This window comes from Neolamprologus brichardi, chromosome 3 (assembly GCF_056152115.1).
Source record: "Neolamprologus brichardi isolate AB-2024 chromosome 3, ASM5615211v1, whole genome shotgun sequence".
Taxonomy (NCBI): domain Eukaryota; kingdom Metazoa; phylum Chordata; class Actinopteri; order Cichliformes; family Cichlidae; genus Neolamprologus; species Neolamprologus brichardi.
The window spans coordinates 30,704,072-30,720,010 of NC_142106.1; the positions used below are offsets into that span (position 1 = coordinate 30,704,072).

The following is a 15,939-nucleotide window of genomic DNA, read 5'->3' on the forward strand; positions in this document are numbered from 1 at the left end:
TCTCTCTCCTTGAATGTTTGGCTAAGGCTGGCTCCATAATAAGCTGCTCAGACTTCATTAAATGTGCGAGTGTGACCAGATTCCTGAGAGAGGCTGGGTGTCACTCGGTTAGACGCACAAACACACAGAGACACACACAGCAGACGTGGCGCTGCTCTTTGCTGCAGCCGCACAGAGAATTGATTGCCTCTGCCTCGCCTGTGCGTGCTTTCTCTGTCGGCGTCTGGTTTTGTTCATTTTCCTCAGCCTTGTTTTGTCTCCCGGTTTCTTTATTGTCGTTCGACTCAGATTCAGCTTCTGCATTTCTCTCCATCTGCAGAGCTTTCATGCCAGTCTCTATTGCTTCACTGCTGTTTCCCCTCCTCGTCTAATGCTGTTTAAATGTTGTATAGTCCAGTGTATCCCTACTTTATCTGTACAGGAAGACCAAGAATGGAAATAAGTAGATTTTATCCTCAATAATTCAGTTAAAACGATTATCTGACTTCTTTGTTTTTCCAGTCTCCTTGTTTCTGTTTGCATGCTGCTATTTGAATATTCAGACGCTCATTTGGGAAGAGTTTCTTTTAAAGAGAACGTCGAGATTTTATTCAAATCTCATACAGGCGCTAGCACACACTAAGTTGTGGATACTTGTGGATAAAAATGTAGCTAGAATGTGGATACATTTACATTTCATTATACTCTGTTATACAGAATATGTAACAATTCTTTTGTGATAGTCTGTATACAAAAAGATCAAGTACCCACTGTGACTTGACCTGTTTGTCATTGTCATTCTGGTTCTTCTGGAGCCAGTAGTGACCATATTTGGACACGAGGGGGAAGTACGAAGATATATAATTGGTTAGCAAGGTGCACCAATAAGACTGTACAGATACCTGCTAATTAATGCTGAGCAGATGCATAGAAATGAATAACAAGGGTGTGTTTGCAAGAGTCAACCAGACAGTAAAGATGACATTAGAAATGCCCCAAAAGGTGACAAGTAGACATAGTAGAGACTTAAATAAATTAGTTAAGGTAAAGATTAGTGGGAGCTTAGTGGTTAATTAGCTGAGGTGAAGTCCAGTGGTAAATGAGCTGAGCTAAACCTTTAACCTAAAACTGTTAAGCCTCTAATAACACAAACTTTAAGTGTTAATATAGTTTAAACAAGTGATTTAAAGTTAAACAAGTGGGTTAATTGTTCAGGCTGTAAACATGCTTGTTTACCCTCTACTTTAACATGGGAGCCTATGTGGATTGACTCAAGTTGAAATTAAAGATTTATCCAGTTCTGGTTAGTCTGATATCATCTAGAACATTATTCACGGCAAACATGATGCTAAGTTCCTTATGCCATCTGCACGATACAGATTGAATCTGGCTGACTCTGATCTCGTTTAAACGCTGCTGCTTTTTTCCTTCCTCAAGGTGATGCAGCACCCCAGCGAGGGCGCCCAGATCCTGGGGCTGCACAGCCAGGTGAAGGATGCCTCAGTGCCCGTCGCTGAGATCAGAGTCTACTCCCTGTCGAGTCAGCCCATCGATCACGAGGGACCTAAAGCAAAGATGTCTGGTGCGCACATCATCTCCCCGAATCTATCTTTCTCTCTAATAGTCTGTGTCTGCCCTCCTCCTGTCAGTTTGCTCCCATTCCTCAGTGGCGTCTCTTTTTCTGCGTCTCCCTAGATCGTTCTCCAGACATCGACAACTACTCTGAAGAAGAGGAGGAGAGCTACTCGTCAGAGCAGGAAGGCAGCGATGACCCCATTCATGGGCAGGTGTGTTGAGATGAGGACAACAATCACTTCATGGTTAATCTTGCAGTCACTCTGCTTGCTTTGGAAAACATTTAATGCCATCACATTTGACCTAATATGGTTTCTACACTTTTTTTTGTTGTTGTTTTAATTAAATATTAATGCCTCCCCCCATTTTTAAGTTGTTTTACATCATGGAAACGGCTGCTGAAACTATGTGAGCAGCACAGATCATAAATAATTTATATTTACAGCTTTACAAAGAATGAAAACATCTAAAAATCAAAAACCCAGCACTCACATTTGAACCAATACCATAATTCCCACTGATTTTCACGTCTACAAATAAATATTTTTGTATAAACAGACACAGGAACCACAGAAAAAGCGAGTCGTCCAGATTTGGTCAAACCGACGGGGTTATTGGGTTTTCCCCAGGAGCATCAGTTCACAGTGACACTGGTGTGATGATCAGCAGAGCACTGGTGCTTTCTTTATTATGTTACCTTCTTTCTGAGATTACGAGAGAGAAGACGGTGGGTCTCGGGGGGACGTAAGGGGAATTGGCGCCCATCGGTGCGAGAGATTGAAAGGAGCAAAAGGACATCATGGAGAGATAAGAAAAGAGCAATGAGGCTTTTGGGAGCCAGATTGAAAAGGCAGAAGGGAGAGACGGAGGGAATCCGAGCGCCAAGAGGGAGGATAAACAGAGCGCAGGGCGTTACGGTAGAGAGGTGAAGAATTAACTTCAATACTGAAGCAGGAATCGGGTCAGAGCTGGGTTTCTTGTTTTCATGGTTTTTGTGTGTTTTGATGATAATATAACAAAGAGCAAGTTAAGTTGAGTTTTGAGGGACATTTCAACACTCCTAAATGAGAGACAGATGGGGGGGAATAAACACAAGCTGTTGTTTTAATTGATTTTAATTGAACGTCAGGCTCGGCCAAGTTAGCCACATCTATTCTGCTCTACTTGTCACCTGGCAACACGGCGAGCCAGCGTTGCCAGATTTCCAGATTTGCGCACTGACTTTGGTTTGTGCATTAATGACATTAAAGGATTGTGATATTATATTATGAAAAATTCTCCTGAAGAAACTACATTTCAGATAAATACTGACCATGCATGAATATAGCACCCGATTATCTGTTTTGGCTAATATCAGCCTTGTTTCCTGATATCGGTCTATTGAAAAATAAGAATACATTTAGTGACCTACTGATTAAGTTATTAGAGCTGCACCTAAGGTTTAAGTCACAGTATTAGTAATTACAGAAACCTAAAAACTGATAATTGGTAATTAAACCGCCAGGATGTGCAAGCTCTTTAATCAAAATGATGTTTTTAATACTAAAACATAATTATTTTTGTTATCCGTGAATTTTTTTAATATACTGTTTTAGAAAAAAGCAGAAAAAGCTGGAAAGCACATTATTACTTTTTGATGAAGATGCTTAATTATAGTTATTTACTCCGGAACAGAAAATTTGGTTTTAAGTGATTTAGCATCATGAGGTCCAGTGTGTCGGCCCAAATTTGGTTATAAAAGAATTTTTGACAGATTTCTAAATTATGTGTGTGTTTCCTTGTTTTTATGACAAGCAATCTGATAAATTTAAGCGTCTTTCAGTTTTTCACTTCAAGGAGTGTTTAAAAACGAAGAGCAAAAAAGAATAAACCATGTCTAAAAATAAGTAAATGCATTTGTATTGAACATTTCTTTGTTTCGCTGGCACAAATGGAGGAACGACAACCAAAAAACACAAAATAAAGAGAAACAGTGGTTTTGGCTTCAGCTGAGTTATCTTCATTCAGCCAGCAGCTGAATGAAAAAAACAATGTATCCATGTTACCAAGAGCAACAGTGTAACCACGCAGACAAATTGTGTCGCTAAGACTCATTATTAGTTTTTATTTTCTTATAGCTGGAGTTGGTGACCTTGAACTATCCTTTAAAACACCACTTGCTCTCCTCGTCTTCCTCTCATTCGTGTTTCTCTCACTTTTTCCTTCTCAGTATCTGTTTGATGAAGACGAGGAGGTGAGGAAGAAGAAGCCGAGGCGTAAGCTGCCTTCCAACGCTGGTATCACCAGGGTAAGGAGAAGAAAAGCCCCCTCCCTGATCTCCCCCTTCATCCTCCCTCTCTTTTATACTTGTTTTTCTGCCTACCTGCTTGTTTTGTCCGTGAAGCACTTTTGCAGCAAACCCGCTTCGTGCGACGGCCGTTTCAGATAAATTTGATTTGAATGGACTCAACAACCCTCCCTCCTCCTGCGCAGCCTCTCGCCTCACCTCATTCAACCTCTCTTCCTTATCTGCTCGCCCCCTCCCTCCCCTCCCACTCCTGTCTCTCTGTCTCGGCCTGGCTCGCTCCCGTGTTGGTTTATCTGCAAATCCATTTTCTCCCGCTCATTCACACAATCAGACCGATTTTAACCTGAGGTTGCACGGACACACGTTCGCACAAAAACTGTACATAAAGGCTCAGCAGGAGGCACAGATTACAACACAATTTTAATTTTTTTAAATCACCCTGGAAAAAATGAAGGTAGAGCTGCAGCTTAGCAGAAGAAAGACAGCATTTGGTATGTGCGTGCTTGTGTTTGTCTAAGGAGGCTGTTATTGCAGCACCTCTGTAGATTCTATAGAACACACGCGCACGCATGCACACACTAACCACCTGCACTGCTACACACACATTAAATATGTACTCGCTCTTAAAAGCCCCTACAGCAGACCCTGCACCCTGTGCGTCCCCAGGAGGTCCGACATGAAGCCGACCCTCTCCACTGCGTAGCAGCAAATTGCGACAAATCCTCCAAAACACTCTCACTCTCCACAGCCACTGAGACACCCACTTGTTTTGCAGATGAAAGCTTTGCTTTGTACTTTTTTTTTCCTCATTTTTTTTTTACATCCAAACTGACTTTTTCTTCCTTTCTTTTTTTTTTTTGTTTCTGGGTTGTTGTTTTTTTTTAAAACCAAAAACAACGCTGAGAATTTTATTTTAACGTTTGGCCTGAAGTAGATTCCCACGCATGTGAAGATTGTTGGATTTCCACTATTTTTTAAAAAAGAAAAACATGCCGTGTCCCAAAGATGGCTTCAGGTAGAATAATCTTCATATTTAAACAGTGAACTGAAGTGTTTGCATGGACAGTTGTGTGTTTATGAGTTGGCTGTATTTGCTGCTTGACTTTGTGCATTAAAATTAATGTCACAGAATAAGAGGATGATGCCAAGCGTTTGAAACTATGCCTTTTGTTCATTATCTGTATTTTTCATGTCCAATCAGGACATCTAAGTCATGAGTTATAAAACACAGCGGACAATAATAGAGGTCCTGCCTTTGTAAATACAGTTGGGAAATAATCACATTGACTAATTTAAATTTAGATCACTGTCATAGGATCAAAGTCAATTTTTTGGAAAGTACATTTAGTAAATTGCTTTCTAGATTAAATATTCATGCAGAATAATCTGTTTTTGACTGATCCAGGTAATTACATACCCGAAAAATCATAGTGTTTATTAGATTCATGCAGAATTATGTAAGAATCCAGTAAAGCCACAAATCACTGATGCACATTAACAAATAGATGAACACAGAGATACCGAAAGGACAAACGTTAGTCACAGGGAGCTGCAGCTACTTCTCTGTTGGCATCCACCTGTCTGACAAACAGCTAAGACTTGTTGCTGCTTAATATTTCAGTGGGTGAGTCATACAACTGTGAACATCGATGTTAGGGGGAAAAAATGTGCTGCTGAAATCAAAACAGGTTTTGGACTGGGCTGTAAGCACGTTCTGCAGTGATGTTGATCATTTGGATATGAAAGTCTGTGTGTGATTTGCTTCTAGAAGCATCCTCGAGTGGTGATTGGAGGAACTGCAGAAGCTGCTATGGTGGTTGCTGCTCGCTACCTTATAAACTTATTACTGCTACAGTGTTCTACTATTACAGCTTAGAGGTGAATGGGCAGTTTGTAGGGCCACACAGTGAATGTTGTTAGTGGCATTTGGCAAAATAACTGACAGCTAACAGGTGGGTGGGTACGTCCAGAGTTAAGGGGTATTCACACAGTGACTGGCGGCACCATGGCAACCAGTCCCCATAGAAATCCATGACTTCAAATAACCATGGGGGAAATGATCGCTGGCAGTACATAGTGGGTGGGTCTTGAGTTTTACTTTTCTGACGGTTGAAGTGAGCAATTAAAGTGTAAACGCAGGATACCATTGATTGACATGTGACAGTAAATACATTAGAGCACTGGTGTCAAACCTCCCCCATGGCCATTCATACTAGACCATGTGATTTTTGTTTAGCTGAACCTTTTGTATACTCTTATACATTTATGTCTGAAATGAATGTGTTATTTGTGAATACATTGTATTTAGTTGCTTTAGCTTTACTGCAACATTGAAAAAAAACATATTGCAGTTATTTTGTGTCAACAGAGCAATTGCAACAATGTCACCAGCTGCTTGGAGCTTACTACATTATCATTTAAAGCAACGGTGGCGTTATGTGATGTGTTTGTAGAGTATGAGCCAGAGGCTGATACAAGAGACCAGGTGGCTCAATAAATTATAACATTTCTCTGCAACTGCTGCGTGTGCAAACTAGTTAGTAAGCATATCAATCACCTATGAGGCTGTCAAATGGTTATTACAGGGGAAAAAAAAATCTAGTGTTTTAGAAATAGTCTTGGATTTAGTTTTTGAGGTAAAAATAACTTGTGCATTTGAAGATCCGCTGCCTTTTTGCAGGATAATCACGTCTGGCTCACAAATGTCACGCACGAAAAAATTTAATTGAATTTTGAGCTGCCGAGTCGGACAGATGTCGCACGTTTCAAGAAAAACTCCAGACTCGCGTTCAATAAATGTTACGTCTTCCTTTTTCAGATCACTTTTTGAATGAGATAATCAGTCCTTTGCAATTATTCAGGAAACGCATCTCGTGTTGGGAAGCGTCGACTTGGATAACCTTGGTAACGGGCCCGCTCTCACATATTCCAGTTTAATAACACGAGACACATTTTTCCTTTGCTGCATCCATTAGCTGCTGCTGTTTTGACTCATCAGGCGTGAAAAGTGCGTGGAGATTGCCTCCTGTCGGTTTTCCCTAGGCTATCGTGTTCTCCCCCCACACACACATGCACACACACTGATATGAACATCTATCTCCGAGCTTCACGTTGTGCCTTTTTTTCCATTTTCTCTCTCACAGCAACCCAACATCAAACAGAAGTTTGTCGCCTTGCTGAAAAGGTTTAAAGTCACAGATGAGGTGGGTGCTCATTTCTCCGTTGTTTTTCTCTCTTCTATTCCCCTCCCCTCTCCGTGGCTCTCCTTCCTTCCTGATCACTTATATCACACGTCCACACTTCGGCTTTATGTGCGAGGTTCAGAGTGTGCGCTTGCCAGGTTGTTGGGAGTCGACGTGTATTTCAGTTGAGCTTTGAAGACACACGGAGATGTGTGGGAGAGATGTGGCAGAACAACTGAGATTCAGCTGGCAGCTCACAACGACATTGTAATTTAAAATAGAACAAAGATGTTTGTGTGTGTGTGTGTTTGTGTGCTTCTGTCAAGCAAAATATGTGTGTGCTGTCTCAAAGTGGGTGCGTGTGTGTTACAATCTATTAAAATTTCATTGCCTTCCCTCTGTGTCTTTACAAATCGAATTTTGTTCGTCTGTGTTTGCGTCCGCTGCTTGCTCGTGTCGCTTTTCAAAATTGCAAATTGGAATATTGCTATTTTATTTGTATAAGCGTGTACGGCATATTGATTTTGTTTGATTTCATACAGTTGGATTGTTTGCGTAGTTTTGTGTCTGCACACCACCACAGAGGCGTTTCAGATTTGGTATTAACGTGCAGATTTTCAGCTTTAAGTCGAGGGTTTTTTAAAATTAATTGGATAACTCGCTGCACAGCAGTCAGATGATGCCCATCCATTCATTATTCAATGACAAATTAAGAGGATAAAAGATCTGGAGTTAATTAAACTTGTATTTGGTAGCTTTTCACTGGGATTTTAAATATGAGGCCCAAGAGATGTCGGTGCAAGTGAAGTATGCCGTCATTAAGCCTGCAAATCTCAGGAAACCTGTCACAGAAAGAGCAAAAACTTCAGTAGCGAAAGGAATCAACAGTCTGGTGCATTGTTAGAAAGAATGAATGCACTCAGCAGCTCAGCTACACTAAAAAGCCTAAAAGAGCACAGAAGACGGCCAAAGTGCACGATGAAAGAGTTATTTCCATGGTTAAAAGAACAGCTTCACAGCATTTAACCATGTGATGAACACTCTTGAGGAGGCGGCTGTCTAAGGGAGAAACTCTTGATGAATGTAAATACAGAGATTTTACAACAGGGTGAAAACCATCAGCGGTTTCACTTAAGTCACATCAGACTTGGACTGAAAACATCTATAAGAGCACCCACAGTTCTGGAGAGATTTCTGTGGACGGATGAAACTAAGATGAAAATGTAGCAGAATGATGGGAAGAGAAGCATAGTGGCAGCAGTGTTAGGGCGAGGGCATGTATGGCTGCCAGTGGAACTGGGTCAGTAGTGTTTGTTAATGATGTGACTGCAGATGCAAGCAGCAGGATGAACTGTGAAGTGCACAGGGCTGTACTTTCTGCTCAGATTCAGTCATATGCTGCAGAACTGGTCACACAGTGCTTCATAGTGCAAATAATGACCCAAAGCAAACTGCAAAAGCAACTCAAGAGATTCTTAAAGCAAATAAATGTGATTTTCTTCAAGTCGGTCACCTAATCTCAACTCAGCGGAGCAGATTTTTGGCTACTGAAGGCTGAGACCCACAAAAAAGCAGCGTCTGCATTAAAGGTCTAACAAAGCATCCCAAGTGAGGAAACAGCATTTGCTGACGTCCATAAGCTCTACACTTCAGCCTTGTAGACTTGTGTTCAGTTAATTCAGAGCATCTGAAAACAGGAGACTGGTCATAAAAATGTCTGTAATTCCTGAACATTGAATGCAACACTTTCTTTAATTAAAGCTGGTTTAAGATCTGCTGTAATGGTGTGCAGAGGCAAATCTTACAGACCTAACCGTGTGTTAGCCTGAACATGTGACTTCTTTTATTTTAATTACTCATATCACTATTATTATAAAATCTTCCATGTGTATTGCTGTGACCAGTATTGCAGAAAATCTACTTCTGCTTTATTCATGTGATTACAAACATTGCTGATCCTAGCAAAACTCTTTCTGCTACTTTTTAAGTACCACAAAGGCGGTTTGATATTTGTTGTTTATGTCTGTTTGTGTACAGATTTTGTTACTGGGAAAACATCACAGCCGCACAAGACAGAGTTATAAAATTTTAGGTGTTTAGTTGAGATTGAAACAAAAGTGGAGTTCAAAGGTGGGTCTTGTTCAGTCTGTGTGATCTAATCTGATGAGGGCCTCTGGTCAAATCTGACCTGATTTATTTAATGATGGTTTGGTAGAAGTGACGCTCCATGTACTGCAAACTGGTTATGGAAGCTGAGGATTGGATTGCCCTCCACACTGATCACCGCTCAATCCAATAAGCAGCAAACCCCTGCGGACCAATGTAGCCTTTTCAGGTCAAGGCCCCGTGGGCTAAAGGAGTCAGTTTAGGTGGTCCTGATTAGGATACTTTCTGGACGTCACCTAAAAGAGGTGTTTCAACCATGTCCTACCGAGAGAAGGCTGCCAGGAGACTAGCTGGAAAGATTATAACTCTGGGCTCTCTTGAGAAACACTCAGTCCCTCACCGCCCCAGACTGCTGTCCCTGTGACCCAAACTCAGATAAGGAGCAGAGGATAGTTGGATTCTTATAGATTCAGCCATAAGTTTAATTATTAACTGTCTGGAAACTCATTGCTGCAATAGAAATCTAATTTTACCCCAGCTTATACTTGTTGAACAACAAACTAGATGATTTTTACAATAGAATCACATCTGACTCGATAGTAAAGAGTTCTCAGACAAAAGCCGTCTCTCGGTTATTCCTCTGATGATGCACCATCAGTCCACGTGTACTAAAGGCAGTAAGCGTTTGACCTTATTTGACCAGCTGCCTAATAACTAAATCAATCCCCTCGACAAACAATAACACTACAAAGGGCCTGACGCCTCACCTGTCATTTGACCCATAAAAAGACCATCAACTTTTTTAAAAAACGTCACCATAGCAGCAGCGGGGACAGCTTCAGAGAATGCACATCAATCTGAAACACTCAGGACCTCCTGCAGGTTAAAAACACAATGTATTTCAACAAATATTACAAAAGTGCAGCTTGTGATTGAACTGATAGATCAGTAGTGTTTTACACAAATTCCCAGTACCAGCGACTGTAATGATATTGTTTACAGCGCTGGTGTTTTTCCTTAAGGAAATATCCTGCCGTCCAAGTCTGCTTTCATTGAGATGCCAGCCACGTGTGTGCCTATGACACAATCACAATGAAAAGTCTGTCCACAGACATATAAACACCTGTTGGAGTACTTTGAGGTGGTTGCTTCTAATGAATGCGTCTCCACCTTGTTTTTTTCCCCCCTCAGTGATCTCACACATATGCGCACACGCACGCACACAGGCAGATAGTGTTACATTATGAAAGGAGAACCAGCTATGCTATCACATCAGATAACAATACAAATGATTATCCATTGTGTATGGTTTACTGGCTCCTGAGTGCGCTTTAAATCGTAAAGACGTGACGTCTCTGTTCCCACGCTGAAGTGAACATTTTTGGAGTCGAGTGCTGGTCCAAATACAAACTCATGTTATTTCTGTTTATCCCTGCTTGTATTGCTTATGATTACATGCATGAATACTTAGCTTTTAAGTCCAAATCACTGCTATAACTGGGCTCCCTGTTTAGAAGTTTGTGGCTGAGCTGCCTGACTCGCTCTGATGTTAGCCAGGTCACTGTGGCATGTAAGCATCTCGCGTCTTTCACTTTTGATATTCAGCTTCTGTGAAATTGCGGGCTTGCAAAGCCCCGTGGTGTCAACAGAGAAACAGGCAGTGATCCGTGTCGGGTTTCACAGCTGGTATCAACACGTCTGTCCCCTGTACGCACAGAGATTAGTGCTCATTTAAAGGAAGGGAGGCTGTCGTTGTGCTTTTTATAGCTTCTATTTGTGTGAAGAGAAGTGACAGATTCAGGTGATAAACAGAAACTCTAGGTGTTAAAGTTGCACAGCGACCGTGTGTCTTGGTCACCCTCTCCTCCGTGCGTCGCTCCCAGGTTGGTTTTGGCCTGGAGCACGTGTCCAGGGAGCAGATCCAGGAGGTGGAGGAGGACCTGGACGAGCTGTACGACAGCCTGGAGATGTACAACCCGAGCGACAGCGGGCCGGAGCTGGACGAGACCGACAGCATCCTGAGCACGCCCAAACCTAAGCTGAGGTACGAGCACAGGCACAGACGCGACATTAATATTCACCCCCACACTCCCGCTTCACCTGCACAGACACTGACGAGCACACCGAGAGGACTTTCATTAACAATTCAGAGCCCCCTCTGTTGGGCGAAGCTGCTCATTACAGCCGCAGATTAAAAGCTTGGCATGAGCCAAAACTGGGTCAGTTTTAACTTTGATCAGAACTTTTGAATAATAATAATTTTGCTCAAAAATTCTTCTTTGCATACTTTAGCGACACAGAATCGCTGCCCAGTCTGAGTCATTATTTTCAATAACATCAGAAAGCCTCAGAGTGACCCAGAAGTCTTACCGGTGTTACTTGACTTTGTTCTGTTCTGCTCTTTCTTTCTGTCTATCATTAAAAAATAAATGTGTGTTATGCAAGTATCTGAATAAAAAGTTAATGTGTGTGTGTTTGCTCAGGCCGTTCTTTGAGGGAATGTCTCAGTCAAGCTCTCAGACGGAGATCGGCAGCCTGAACAGCAAAGGCAGTTTGGGCAGAGACACGTTCAGTCCGGTGAGTAACTCATTGAAACCCGTTAGAGCGCAGTGAATCTTAACTCTTCACAAAGGATATCTGACTTTACAACCGGAAAGCTTTCAAACCTGTGTCCAAATGCAGCGCTCGCCTCTTTGGTGTAAAGTGATTCAGCTTGTGTGCGGTGATGTGTGAAGCTGTGAGACCTGTGTCCGTCTCAGCAAAAACTCAAGAGTATTTGTATTTTCTCTACATTGGTAAAATGGTAAATGGCCTGCATTTGTATAGTGACAGAGGCGAGGCTTCCGGACACTGGCGCCACCGGCCCCTCTGACCACCACCAGTAGGCAAACATGGGGTTAGTATCTTGCCCAAGGATATTTGGCATGCAGCCAGGAGGCAGCCTGGGATCGAACCACCGACCTTCTGGTTAGTGGCTGACCTGCTCTGCCACCTGAGCTACAGCCACCCCCATCACCCCATTGACGTTACCTTATGGGAAAAAAACTTGATACACAATTTAATTTAGTAGTGTTGGATATACGGTACTGTGCATAAGTCTTGAGCCATCCCTTTGTAGGCTCTACTACTATTGTTACAACTAAAATGCGTAATTTGCTGAAAACTTGGCATATCTCAGCACGCTGTGCAGTCTGTCCTTAAATATGCTTGTTCATATTTCAATAAATTGCTGCACATTTCTCATTTTATTAGCCAAACATAAAGAACTTAGGGTTGGCTCAAGATTTCTTGTGAATACTATAACTTCTTCTATTTCTCTCTTCTATTTCTTGGGCCCTTAAGAAGTCATAGTAAAAGTACACGAGAAGCTGAGCGATACGGCATTAACCTAAGATTGCAAAGTGCTTCTAGTGGCAGGATAGCAAAACAATAAAGCTGTAGTAAAACAGTGTGACTAAGTAGCACACAGTACCATAAAGTATGTGAAGAATGCAGCATGAAATGAAGCAAGAAGCATGAAAAACAGCATGCGACTCTGCATTGATGTGCTAAATATCCAGAATCTAAAGCCGGTGACAGTCAGCACGGCGGGGGAGCGCAGTGGAAATGTGAAATTTGAAAAATGTTTCACACTAACATTTCCTTAATGGAGCAGAAATTCAATAAGTCTTTGACGGTGACCATCTGGTGAATAAAAAGTGTTTAGTCTCTCTCAGTTTGAATGGATGGCACTGGATGTGCTTCAGGCAGCTCCAGTTCCTCCCTTCATAATGAAATAAGCTTTTAGGTTCTGACTGCTGTTGGGGACTTTCTCAAATATGTGTTTGGAAGATGAAGAAGCTGCTTTCACTTCAGTAAGTAGGTCCTATCTAATTATTTGTGTAGAATGCTTCGTCTGGCCTAAAACGGCAGACGAAAACCAACATCTTCTGGGCGTAACTGCTGTTGTGTTTTCTCCCTGAAGCCGAGAGCCGAGAGCTCTGCTCCTTCTTGTCTACCAAATCTCGAGGCTCATTAAGCCCGTAGACTGACTGCTTCTCCCTTCTGTTCCCAGCAGGGGGAGCAGCCTCTTCTGGAGAAGATGAAACCTTCCCGAAGCCGCAACCTGGATGAGATCCCGTCTGAGACCGACACGCTGGTACGACTTTCCTCGTGTGTTATGAGTGTCAGTGTGTCAAAGAGGGAGAGTTAATGTTGTGCTGGGATCTTTGTCGGTATCACTGTGAGGCGGATTCGCTGCCATCTGTGCTGCAAGCGAGACAGATTGAGAGAGCAGAAGAAACACAAAAAAGTGGGTGCCAGTATCTCCTTTCTTTGACACTGACAGCCTGTCTGTGGACTGTGTGTGTCTGTTTGTGTGTAGGAGCTAACAGACCAGGAGCTGTTCGCTGAAGTCGGCCCGTGCATCATGGTGTCCGTGGCAGAAAAACCCCGTACACCCATTAAGAGCAGCAAAAGTGAAGCACAGCCGATGGCATCGCCGAGGTAAGTCACCCAAGGCTTAGTCCCAGATACATTTGTTTTGCTGTTTTAATCCGTGCGTTGGCCTCTTTACTAATCGGCTCAATTTTAGCACGAGTAATGACCCCTGCCATCTTGTTTTTTAGAGCCAGAATAAATATATGTTTGGACAGAAAGGTGAAAGGTTAAGTGATCAGCAGAGTTAGTGCCAGATTGGATCCCCCAAGTTTGCCAGGAGGGCATTTAGTTTACAAAAAAAATGTAATGTACGCTAAAGACAATCCTATATCATTATAACTATACACTGGATCTGCTTTGAAAGCTACGAATTCAAGCATTAACCCCTTCCTTTAATGAACATGCTTACAAACCCTGTGCTTGGTAAATTCTGAGGGCAACTCAGGATCTCTAAGTAAAGCTTATAAAATGAAAGGAAAAATGAGGCCTCAGAGGCGACTATGCTGAAAAATCCTGAACTTCTTATTTCTTGAGTTTGACTTTGTTTTTTTCTTTTTTCCTTTCTTCCCCACCAGGTTGGATGGAGGCCATACACCAAGGCAGAAGCGCATTAGCACTCCGATGAAGGAGAGACAGCTGTCCAAACCTCTCAGTGAGCGGACCAACAGCTCAGACTCTGAGAGGTCCCCGGAGCTGGGACACAGCACGCCGGTACGACACTGAACATTTATAAAATCTCATTTCGATTTAGCTCTTTCCAGGATTTCAGCATCATCGTTTCAACCATGTATACAAAAATAAACCTGCGTATTGTGGTTGTTTCCCACAGAGGAATTAACATAAGACCAAAAAAATCTTCCTTTGTTCTCCGTCTGCTTATGACCCACGCGTTTTTAAAAAAATAAAACACATGAATTCTGATAATGTACGACCGGCCTGGAGCTCAGAAATGAATTATGTATGTGGTGATGAGTCATCTGAAGAGCAAATGTGTCGCTGTGGGGAGATTTATGTACTCTGTGTGTGTGTGTGTGTGTGTGTGTGTGTAGGTTCTGAGGAAAGCAGTGTACGATCAGCTTAACCAGATTTTGTTGTCGGACTCGGCGCTCCCAGAGAGCCTCATTTTGGTCAACAGCACAGACTGGGCGGGGCAGGTAAGGCCTGCAGCTTTCCGTAATAACTTTGGGTGGATTTGGTGGGTTCTTTTTCTTTTTTATTCCTATTTCTTTCCTTTTTTTTTTGACTGCACATCTCCTCTTTCATGTATTGCAGTATGTTGCAGAGCAGCTCCAGGTACAGAGACACCCGGTGGTCTGCACGTGCTCAGCAGCTGAAATACAGGCGGTGCTGTCTGCCGTGCTCACTCGCATCCAGAAGTTGTGAGTTTTTCTGATCGAATCTAACACACACACACACACACACACACACACACACACACACACACACACACACACACACACACACACACACACACACAGCGAGCTAGACTCATTGGTGTGCAGAGTGACTCATCTGTTTAGTTTTTCTTCTTGCTCTGAGCCTTATTTTTCTGACTTCTGTTCTTCCTTTGACCCTTATATATTTTGCTCCTTTTTTTGCCCCTGTGACTCACTTTGCTTTATCAAAGCAACAAAAACTTTATATGTCTCCCATATCTGCATCCATCACGTCAGCTTGTCCCTCTGCTTATCACTCTCTCCCGCACATGTGGGAATTCTTCTGGTTTGTGTTTGCACTGTTTGCATGAAATTTGCCTAAACATGAAGGAAATGTCATCAGAGCAATAGTTAGAAATATAAAATGATTATTTTGCCTTAAATAATGTGAGTTAGATTGTAGTCTGGGGATAAAAGGGGCTTCGTGTTTCTTTTTCTAATGCAGGAGCTGGGACTGAAGTCAAACCCATTACAGTACAGCCACAGTAACAGGTTTTATTTAGCTTGCTAGCCATCAGTAACAGTACCTGGAGTGCAACGCAGTGCCTGTATTTCTGCTGTTAAAAACACCTCTGCAGCACATTCATGGATAGAGCCTGGTCAGTGATTATTTAGCAAGTCATGAATACACATCAGTAATAGTACAGAGGACGAGTCTCACAGTTTTAGTGCAGTTTACGCTCTGAGCTGTCATCTTGGATTGTGAAGTTGGAGTTAGATTGTCTTCTCCAGCTTTCCGAGTGGGATAGTGTATCTTGAGAGGGTGTTCTGGCTGAAAATTCTGAGTGGGAACTCTGGATTTCTGACTTCCCACTTCAAATGGAATTCAGTATAAAAATGAAGGGCGATCCACACAGGAAACATCCTTAAAACTAGAGTTTTCATACACCTGTGTGTACTATGTCCTTTAAAAACGCCCACAGTCTGGGTTCCTGAGCACTGAATGAATTCTCAC

General features: G+C 42.4%; 1 protein-coding gene across 3 annotated transcripts in view; it reads left to right on the forward strand.

Moving 5' to 3' along the window:
- Positions 1–15,939, forward strand: part of pacs1b (phosphofurin acidic cluster sorting protein 1b) — a 70,914-nt gene that overhangs the window by 47,069 nt on the left and 7,906 nt on the right. For 2 of the 3 annotated variants that reach the window (XM_087836258.1, XM_087836261.1), the window contains exons 5-15: positions 1,417–1,561; positions 1,675–1,766; positions 3,764–3,841; positions 6,985–7,044; positions 11,013–11,173; positions 11,613–11,706; positions 13,184–13,267; positions 13,493–13,614; positions 14,124–14,259; positions 14,598–14,702; positions 14,821–14,927. In XM_087836258.1, the coding sequence (XP_087692384.1) occupies positions 1,417–1,561; positions 1,675–1,766; positions 3,764–3,841; positions 6,985–7,044; positions 11,013–11,173; positions 11,613–11,706; positions 13,184–13,267; positions 13,493–13,614; positions 14,124–14,259; positions 14,598–14,702; positions 14,821–14,927 (1,184 nt within the window). The remainder of the gene's footprint in view (positions 1–1,416; positions 1,562–1,674; positions 1,767–3,763; positions 3,842–6,984; positions 7,045–11,012; positions 11,174–11,612; positions 11,707–13,183; positions 13,268–13,492; positions 13,615–14,123; positions 14,260–14,597; positions 14,703–14,820; positions 14,928–15,939) is intronic. The other variant, XM_087836264.1, reaches the window with a different exon arrangement.